At 44.6% G+C, this 10,491-nt stretch overlaps 1 protein-coding gene across 1 annotated transcript; it reads right to left on the bottom strand.

Annotated features, from left to right (window-relative positions):
- Positions 1–7,434: 7,434 nt before the first annotated feature.
- Positions 7,435–10,288, bottom strand: LOC140193623 (probable G-protein coupled receptor 139). Its single transcript, XM_072250784.1, has 2 exons — positions 10,108–10,288; positions 7,435–8,333 (listed from the first exon to the last, which is right to left on the bottom strand). The coding sequence occupies exons 1-2, from the start codon at positions 10,286–10,288 to the stop codon at positions 7,435–7,437; spliced, it is 1,080 nt and encodes a 359-aa protein (XP_072106885.1).
- Between the last annotated feature and the right edge of the window lie 203 nt (positions 10,289–10,491).

Here is a 10,491-nt window from a genome sequence, read left to right as displayed (position 1 = left end):
TTCCAGAATTCAGATGATTCAGGCAATCCAGAGGGTGGCGGGGGCGGGGGTGGTTCTGCACTGCTGATCAGGCAGAATGTCAGAATGTCCCAGGTCCGAGATCATCCCATAGGCTTCATCAGTAACACGATGCAGGTAGAGCTCAATAATAAGGAATGTGCAATGGCTCTGATGGTGTTATACCTGCAGCCTGTAAGACAGAGGAACAGACAGGTCGGGAGGTTGTGGGCTGATGTAAAAGCAATCATGCAGTTATTGCGGGTAAATAATCACTCCAACATTACTGGCATTCCCTTATCCCTTGAGGATGATGGGGCTTTATGGTTCAGATGGGTCCTGGAATGTTTCCTGAAAGAGTATTTAGATGGACGACCAGGGAGGGAGACAGGCTTGACTTAGTAGTATCAGTAGTATAATTCTGGAGGTTCGCAAACAGTTTTTGATAAGGATAAGACTGGAGCTGCAGGGGGATAAATGTAAATTCGGTGAAGGATAATGACAGTAGAATTGGGCATCGACTTGCAAACCAAATTATCCCAAAACTAGAATCATTCCAACCATTCACAGGATGACAAAATATGTTACACCCCCAAATCTGCACACTCCTCTCATATAAGTGTGCACCTCAAATCCAGCGACACCCCCAAATATGCGTGTACCCCCAGAACTGAGTGAAAAACTTTCAAAGGAACAGGATATATAAGTCAATCGTTATATGGTAAACTGGATTTTCAGATGACACCTGGATTTGGAGTGTGAGTGGACAGCGAAGTAGGTTATGAAAACTTTTAGCGTGAGTGAAGCAGCTGGAAAAACGGGCTGAACATTTTGAAGTTGGAACTTAATGTGAAATTCCATCGAGATGGGATCTAGTGTGAGCTGTTGCACTTTGGCAGGACCTACCAGGGCAGGACTTATACAATTAGTGGAAGGTAATTCAGATGTGCAGGAGAGCAGATGGTTCCGAGAATGCAGTTTCAAAATTCCTAGATAAGGTCATGAGGAGAATCTTTGCACACACGCCTTCATATATCAGAGTACCGAGTACACGAATTAAAATGTTATGTTGAAGTTGTGTAAGACGTTATTGAGGATCAGCGTGGAGCATTATGTATAGTTCAGATCACATATCTGCAGGAAAGAGATCAATAAACTTGAAAGATTACAGAGATAATTTATTATGATGTTTCAGAAATTGAGGGGTTGAGTCAGAAGGAGAGAATCAATAGGCCTATTCTCTCCCAAACTGAGGCACTCTCCCCTCAAGTTAGGTGAGACTGGAACAAGAGTTCATATTTTAAAGGTGAAAGTAGACCACGAGAGGGAACTTCTTCACTCAGAGGGCGGTATGAACGTGGGATGAGTAGCCAGAGGATGTGGTGAATGCAGGCTCAATCACAACATTTAGGAGACACTTGAACGGGTAAGTGGATGGGAAGTATATGAAAGGCTATGGTCTTAATGCAGGTCATTGGGACTAGGCCAGAAAGCAGCTCGGCAGAGATTGGAAGAGCCAGAGAAAATGTTTATGTGTGTGGTGTTCCATAACACTACATTTAATCCCGAAGAATCCTCTCCAGTAAGTTTCATACCCCGAAGTGTGACTCAGCAGTTGATATTTTCCAGGATAACCCATCCCCTTTTATGAATAATGGAATACCATTTATCTCCGCTTTTTGGGTATCTTGCTTGTAGCTACAGAGGAGAGGTCCTCTGAATTCTAATCTCCCGCTTCTCCAAGTAACCTGCAAGTATATCCCGCCTGGCCCTGGAAAATTATCCACCCTAATGCACTTTAAGAGACAAAACACTGCCCCCTTAGAGGTCCTGTACTTAAACAAATTAAAAAAAAACACTGTTGGTAACTACAGGATAGAAACGGTTCGATCAACGACTCTTACGGCAGGGAAAAGTCCCTTCAGACCCAATGCCTTGCGACTGAGATGTACATTCAGGCAAATTTCCATCCCAGAGCAGACGGGACAAACGCAGGCAGATGGGAATGTTTTGTATGGCACCTGAACGCCACAGAAGGGGTGGGCCGAAGGGCCACTGTCAATGCTGTAATGGAAATGTTGTCGCCGAAAGGTCGACTCTACTCCTCTCGATAGATCCAGCCTGACCCGCTAAGTTCCGTGAAAATGATGCATTCAGCTCTGATTAGCATTCTATATCAATGATACTTTGTGCTGGAAGACTGCAGAGGACGTTGACCAGGACTGGGGCTTAGGTCATGGGGAAGATGGGTATGTGTTGATATACTGTGTTGATCTACAAGGGGGTTTGGGATCCCAGTTCATTACTCTCTTTAGGTGCTGCACAGGGTGAGGGGTTGCTGCGAGCGGCGTAGGGCCTGCTTGTCTTTAGCAGTCGAGGCACTGAGTTCCAGGGTCAGGTAGTTATGTTGCAGTTTTATAAATCTCCAGTTTAACCACATCCTGAGTATTGGATTCTATTATTGGAAAATCGTGGGAGTTTTGAACTGAGAGTCGAAGAGCCTTAACAGGATGCTTCCTTGATAAGGAGAGATTGGACAGGCTTGGGATATTTTATCTGGAGCGGCAGAGGCTGAGGGAGGCCTGATTGAAGTTCATAGGAACATGAAAGGCACTGACATCGTGGACATCCCGTTTTTTTTTTCGCTGAACATGAAACATGAAATAACTAATACCAGAGTGCATGTACTTAAGATGAAAGGCCAGCGAAATCAGCATAGCGGTTGTTCTCAGATCTGCGCCTGGACGAAAGGAGCAAAAAAATCAAGCAGTTTGTAGGATGGGGGAAGAGGCAGAACGAGCCTCTTGTTGGATTTGGAGTAGGCGAGAGGAGGGGAGCTGGAAGCCAAGAGGAGATGGGCAGTGATTTGGCCACCACTGCCGGCCCACCAACTGGAGATTGTCGTGATTAAGGGTCAAAACACTCTGTGAAGGTTGGGAACCACCTGGTGTCATCTGCTTCTGGCTGAAGGCTACGGTTACCTTATAAGGTAACTGGAGAATGCACCGTAACAGGTATATGTAACAAGGTGAAAGGGGGAAAACTACTGGTGAGAGAGTTTATTGGGATAATGATAATGTGTGACTGATGAAAATTGAGCATTATGAACTGTAAATTCAGAATCGCCGCTCTGAGAAACGATTCTCACATGGCCACGGAAATAAAAGACATTCAAATATCTGAGTCCGGGTGTTGTTTTGTATTCTCCGACAATATCACTATTTGAGTCCGAACGTGATTTGACTTGGCCTGACAAATTTGGCGACGAGGATGGGACCTTTTAAACGCGATATAGTGAACCCTTGACCGAGAATTTGGCCCCTCGGACTGTGCCAGAAAAGGTTGTCCCTCACCAGCCGGTGATCAGTGTACCTGCGTTCGGGTAAGGAAAAGAAGAAAACTGCGAGAAGGGACAGGGAACCATGAAATTTAAAATTGCTTTAAAATAAAACTGATCCACTTTGTGACCCAGACGTTCGCTGTTATAATCAGTGGATTGTATAAGTGTATAACTGAGGCTCGCGAATGTTGCAACATCTGTTAAGTACACTTTAATTCTGAAAAGTGTTGGGTTACCGTCCTAGTAGGTTGGTGGACCCCTCTAAAGGTAAACCGGCAAGAACGGCGCCTCACGAGCGACGCCCGAGTGATCCTAAAACGAAAGTACCGGTAAACGACACCGCGATGTAGGAAGTCGAAAAGTACAAGACAAAGAATTTGCTGGTTTCCTGCAGAATCGCCCGCTGATAAGGTTTGGTTGAGAACAGGGGATAGCATGTACTCTGTCACATTTTCTAGTGAGTCATATGCTTGGAGTCAAGGGGATTGGATTTATGGCGGTGCTTTCGACTCGCTAAAAATGAAATATTTGACCTCGATTACATGTTATGGTGTTCTAACAAATGGGACACCAACAACTTACAACTGAACGCAAGAAAGAACCTATTTCTAACAAATGAATCATGATTTCGAGGTGGCGCTCTCTGCATCGGCTATTGTTTCCGCCGAGGTGCCGGGTCAGAACGGGTCCCCGAATTAACACCTATTAGTCGGGAACAGACAGGTCAGAAAACAAAATCAAAAGGGAACAGGAGAGAAGCAGTAGATAACTCTACTGGGGAAGATATCAGTGAGTTTCCCCGAAAATTGTGGGGAAATCACAATTCTAAAGCCCTGGGTCGCGCCTGTGGTATAGAATACCGTTAATTAATCTCCTAACCCGCTAAGACAACCAACTGGCTCACACAAACTTGTCAAGTTTTCCAGCTCCTGCCCGGGGATTTGCGCGCACTCCTCAGTGTTACATATGGAACTTCTTGGGGAGGGACACAGAGTAGGTTCCCCAGTCCCAGACAGACGCCCGAACGTGACTGGAAACCAGGTCGGGCGGGCGATGTAAGACAAGCCATGGGTCGCTAAGGTAATGGAACCCATTTTAATGACGGCCCGACAGCACGGGGATTTTTGCGAACTTTCCCGAAGTCTACATATAAAAGGCAAATCCCTTTCGGACATTATAGCTCGTTTTAAGGATACCTGGTAGTCCAATGCTGGCAAACTCCTAGACCATCAGAATACCCAGCTGGCAGTGTAGACTTTTCTGAACTGCCTCAGACCTGAGATTGCCCAGTCCTTTCAGTTAACTAATTTTAATTGACAGACCTAGCAATTATTATTAAAGTTTCTATAAATGAAACATTCTTGAGATTTTTCACTCCCCACCCCACCCCCAATCGGTGTGCAAATATATTTGCCAACATACCCCTAAATTTGTGCATATTCCTAAATCAGCACGCACAACAAATTCCTTGTGGAACCCCAAATCTGTGTCGGCTTCCAAATTCACGCAACCCACAAACTCGCTGACATCTCCACATGCACATTAGATTATTCTTGAGCAAAATAATTTCAAACAGATCACAATCTATCTGCTTCCACCTTATAAAACAGTAAGAACAAAGTTCATAATTGAAAGTGCTTTAATTAATAAAATATTGTAAGTAAAAGAATGTTGAGATTTGTCACAACTCCACATACAACGGCTCCCACAAATCCGTGTGCAGCCCCACTTGCCTGTGCACCCCCATGTTTTTAAAATGTTTCTTCTTTGAAAATAAAATGTGCGTACATGGGTGTCAGCTGGGTTGGTGGTGCATACGGTCTAAGGGTGCTTACGGATTTGGGGATGTCGGTCGATTTTGAGTTGTAACGAATCTCAAGGTTATTTCATTGAGAGGTACTTCATTAATAAATACACATTTAATTTTCATCTCTGCTCTCACTATGATTTTTAAGATGGAGGTTGCTACTGAGTGGCTATTTGAAATTATTCCTCCTCTGGGATAAGCTGATGTGTATCTGGAGGGTGTTGTCAGGTTCACAGTGAGCAGCGATATGGGTGTCCATCCGTACTTGTGAGTGCATCTCGATCTGTGGGTCTTGGTGGATTTGGGTTAATGACAAATGTCAAGGTTGTTTCGTTTAGAGATACTTTAATAAATAATGCACTTCAACAGCAAACTTTGTTCTTGCTATTTTCAATGTGGATTCAGCCATCTTGTGAAAAAGATCGAAATGATTCTCGCTCCGGGATAAACAATCGTACTTGCAGGAACGCACTCGTATTTGAAGGTGCACAGACATATGGAGATGTTCACGGTGAGTTTGAGTACACACGGATCTGGGGATTTCTCAAGGTCTTTTCGTTTATAGATACCTTAATAACAGATGTACATAGAACTTTGAATTTGTTGTAGATTTTTGAAAGTGGACACAGATATTTTGTGAACTGTTAGAAATGACTCTTGCATTTGGATAACCTAATGTTCATGTGAAGTTATCTGCGGGTTTGGGATGCATATGGATTTAGGGGTTCGCACTTGTTTGCTGATGGGCGCAGATGTGGGGTCTGATATGTCTAATATGGAGGTGCACACGGATTTTGGGTAACACCATATTTGGGTGTATCGGCCGATTTGCAGTTGCAGGTGAATTTTCGGATGGGTGCGGATTTTTATCATGGAAACAGTCATCTTCTGAACGGTTTGAAATGATTCCTGCTCTGAGTTAATGTATTGCCGATGTTGGAGTTTCAGCCTGTTTGGAGTGGGTACTAATTTGTGGAGTGCTCTGATTTAGGGCGGTGTTGGCAAATAGGGGATTGCACACTGGTCAAATGATCCGAACAGATTCAGTGACGTGACCACCAGTATAATGGGGCAGTCTGATTCGCGAATGCTCGTTGATTTAGGAGCATGCAGATTAATATGGGGATGTTTACGGATTTCGGGTTTCTCACAGAGATGTGGTGCTTGTGGATTTGTAGTGTGACGTATCTGAATTTTGTTTTATTTATAAACACTTTTGAGAATCAATGCACTTTGAAGTTTCAACAGTATTCTTGTTACTTTATGGCAAACAGTTTGCGAACGGTTTGAAATTATTCTTTGACCCGGATACTGTTCAGATCATGTGGTGGGTGTCAGCGTGTTTGGGATCCGCACTCAATTGGGGATTGCACAGAGTTAAGGTAAAGTCAGCATATATACGGTGCACAGAGTTTTTGGGGGCTGCGCCTGGATTTCGGCATACATGCAGATTTAAGTGTGTGCTCTGCCTCGGGGGTACACACGGATGTGGTGATATGCGCAGATTTAGAGCGTGTTGTCGAATATCCAGCTGCACACAGATTTGTAGGAACCCAGAGATTTGGGTTGCGTACGGATTTTTAATATCGGAATGCCCCCATTTTCGAAAATTTTTGAAATGATTTCTGCTCTGGAATGATCTATTATGGGGTTGCAGCGTGTTTGTGATATGTACTTATTTCCAGATTGCGCAGACTTAGAACAGAGTCCGCTAATATAGAGATACACACCGAGTTGGAAACGTTCATTGATTTAGGGGTGTGTAGGCCAATATGGGGCTGTTTATAGAATTCGGGCTTCTAACGGATCTGTGGTGTTGGGAACAGAGGGAGCGAGAGACAAGTGGTGTCAGAATGGGAACAAGTTGATCTGAGGTCGGTGTGGTAAGTTGTAAATGAAATTGACGAGCTCAGCGTGGGTGCAGGAAGCAGCACCAATTCAGACGTCACTGGACTGACAGCACCAATTCAGCCGTCAATGTAGGGCATGAACGGGTTGTTTCGGGAACACAAGCAATCTCGCAGGAGAATGGTCTTGAACCTGGACTAATGTATCTGGGCAGCCAGAAGGATTGCAAGGTGGAACTACGGTGTAAATTGGATAAGTAGGCCAGAGATGAGAAGATAGGCCGGCGAATGAGGGACGATCATAGCAGCTGTATAATCGATAAATTATGTAATTTCCGCTTGGGAGGTGTGAGTGGAACAAGGATATCGCAGGGCCCAGAGGAGCAAAAATTGCCCACAGTGGATAGAACTTCAGTGGTTTCAGGTCGAGCGACACCGCAACGTCACGAGTTCTTCACAAACATGAGAGAGAGCGGTGATTTTACCACAGTCTTTAACTGCTCCCTAAAATTGGTCTGCGTAACGGTGTAAAGGGCCGTGTTCGTGCAACAGCTCAGAAGCTGCAGAATGGCGCCCAGCTCTCGCAGCGAATCAGGTGGGCGCACATACGTGGCAAAAGCATACAGCCGATTCCACGCAGAATACACGGTGAAAGGTGCCCACAGCAAGATGAAATTGCCCGAGAGGATCAGCAATAAAACGAGGGATTTCCTGCGTTTCTCCATCTCTGGGTCTCTGGCACTCTGTCCGTTGCCAGGAAAACTGAGTCTCCTGCGAGCTCTGCTCGTGACTGAGATGTGCCTGGCGGTGAAGCCATTTGTCAGCAGAACCAGCACAAATGGGAATACAGGGGTGAGGATGTAATAAAATAGTTCAATTTGAGTCACGATAAATAAATTCAAATAATGCACTCTCACCCTACAAATAAATGGAACAGCTATCCACGTGTAGTACCCCGAGAGTGAAAAATACCAGTAAATATTCTTTAAAAAGCCAATGGCACTCACTGTCCCCAAAACCACGGCCGCAGTTTTCCCGGTGCAATATTTTGTTTTCAGTTTCTGGCAACAAATGCCGACAAACCGATCAATGGTGAACGTGACGGTGAACCAGACCGAACAGTCGGTGACGGTGTAAATCAGAGCAGCGTGGATATTACACCCCTTGATCATTGAGCGGAAGAAAGCACCGATTGGCATGTACGTAAGTGGAAACTTGCTCAGTATCAGATCCAGGATAAGAACCAGCAGATCCGCCAAGGCCATGGCAACCAGGTAGCAAGTGACAACTCTGGAGAGGCCGCACTTTCTCCGAGACAGGAAGAATATGGTCACCATGTTCACTGCGAACAGAGGAAACAATCAGGGTAAACTCATCTTAAACCGAACATATAACATGTGCCCATGATAGAAATGAGTGTACCTGATCGCTATGATTATATTATTCCGTCAGGTACACTCATTTCTATCATGGGCACATATTATATGTTCGGTTTAAGATGCGTTTACCCTGATTTTTTTTTAATTGTTTGCCAGTGAACATGGTGACCATATTCATCCCCTCTCGGGGAAAGTGCGGCCTCTCCAGATTTGTCACTTGCTACCTGGCATCGAAACAGAAAACGAAGAACACAGATAACAATGGCTGATGATTGGGAAACTTCACACGAGCTGAGGGAAAAGGAGTTGAATGATGCATCTGCGGAATCTGCGAAATCTCATCTGTCGTGAAATAAGTGTCCGTGACACCCACTAGGTTTAGCTGAAGCGCAGATTCCCGTCCCTGATCGTTAGCAAATTTGGATTTGCAAATAGAGTAGCAGTCCAAAATCTCACTGTTGCACCTCTCTTCCTGTTTTCCGACACTGAGGGAGTGAATATTACCTTGAAATCATACCACGAGTCTCTCCGTCTCCTTCTTGTTTCTTTTGCCTTTACAATCGTATACAATTCATTAAAGTCTCTAAAATTCATTATATTTTTCAGCAAGAATGAAGGTGATTTGTCACCATAATAATACGTCATGATCAGTATTTCAATAACTTCCAGTGGTCTTTCCTGTTTTCCGAAATGTGCTACTTTTGAGCACCGTCAGATGCAGCTGGCATTCAAATATACATTAACGATCTTTGCATTTTATAATTTTTGGATCCCAATCGGAAAATACGTTTTACGATCTTAAAAGCTGAGGGACCTGGTTAATGTTCAGGGAGTCCCTGGAGTGCAGACGACAGTCACACCAACCGGATTAGCCACAGGACGACTGGGGCATTGGAAAACAGTTTAATTGCAAGGGAATCTCAAGTAGGATGCAACTTGATTCACAGCACATATTCCTGAGGCGAGGATAGAGCGAGTGGAAAGGGGGATCAAAGCGGATTATAAATGTAATGTATCATCCTCTCAGTGACGGGCAACAGTTGTATGCAAGCTTACTCATCAGAAACTTGTCCATTGCATCCAGAGCATTACTGAGACAATGTGACCAGAGCACAATTTCCATGATGGTCCATGTATTTCCCTTCCAACACCTTCTCTACATAAACTATAATGGCCCTGTTAATTACGCACCTATAATGCTTCGCTTGAAAACGCCAATTATTTGGCCTCAGCACCGTTCTGTGGCAATGCGTTCCACAGGCACACTGCCTCTGGCAGTAGACATTCTTCCTCAGCTCTGTTCTAAGGAACAGTCATTTATTGGGAGGCTGCGCTCTCTGGTCCAATACACTGTTGGATACATCCTTTGAACGACGGCTCCATCTGAACCTTTCAGTTACCCATAACCTTCCCCAGTTCCCCTACCCCGTCCTCCGCAATCCCCGCGAATACAGGCAATGACCAATCAAACACGCCTCATACGTTAAATCGTTCCCCCCTCCCCCCCCCCCCCATGGATCATTCTCAGAAATCTTCTCTGGATCATCACAACTGTAAGCAAGATTTCCTTAGACAAGGGTCCTCGGCTCAGTCAATTATCAATGTGCATAAAGCAAAGACTTGCTTCCAAGTGGGTGTGACAGCAGCATTAATTATTACTATTATGAGAGGTACACGAGAGAAGGAAAATGTGCAGTTAAATGTTGTTTCATAAGTTATCTTTGGAAAGAGACTTACCAGGAAGAGCAATGATGGCGAGGACGGGGAAGAAAATCACTTGAATGGTGATAAACACATTCATTATTGGAAAATCTACCGTTATCCAATCATAATCTGTCAAAATAATTGGAACCATCCAGAAGAAAGTTTTCCAATTTCCCGTTATATTCCACGCCGTTCTTCCCGAATTTTGATCCATGACAGAACGAGCCAGTCTGTCCTTATTCTCGCTCACAGTGCCACTCCGGATCTCTGTTCGTGGCAGGAGAGGCTGCTCTCGCTGAAACTGGGGGAACTGAGTGAGAAGGACTCTTATTAATAAGAGAGAGAAACTCTCCGGTGACGTCAACAACCTTTCCTGAAAGGACCCTAATTAGTTTCCATGATTGTTTACCCAATAGC

This window comes from Mobula birostris, unplaced genomic scaffold (assembly GCF_030028105.1).
Source record: "Mobula birostris isolate sMobBir1 unplaced genomic scaffold, sMobBir1.hap1 scaffold_630, whole genome shotgun sequence".
Taxonomy (NCBI): domain Eukaryota; kingdom Metazoa; phylum Chordata; class Chondrichthyes; order Myliobatiformes; family Myliobatidae; genus Mobula; species Mobula birostris.
The sequence above is the reverse complement of the archived record's forward strand: the minus strand, read 5'-3'. Positions and strand labels throughout refer to the sequence as shown.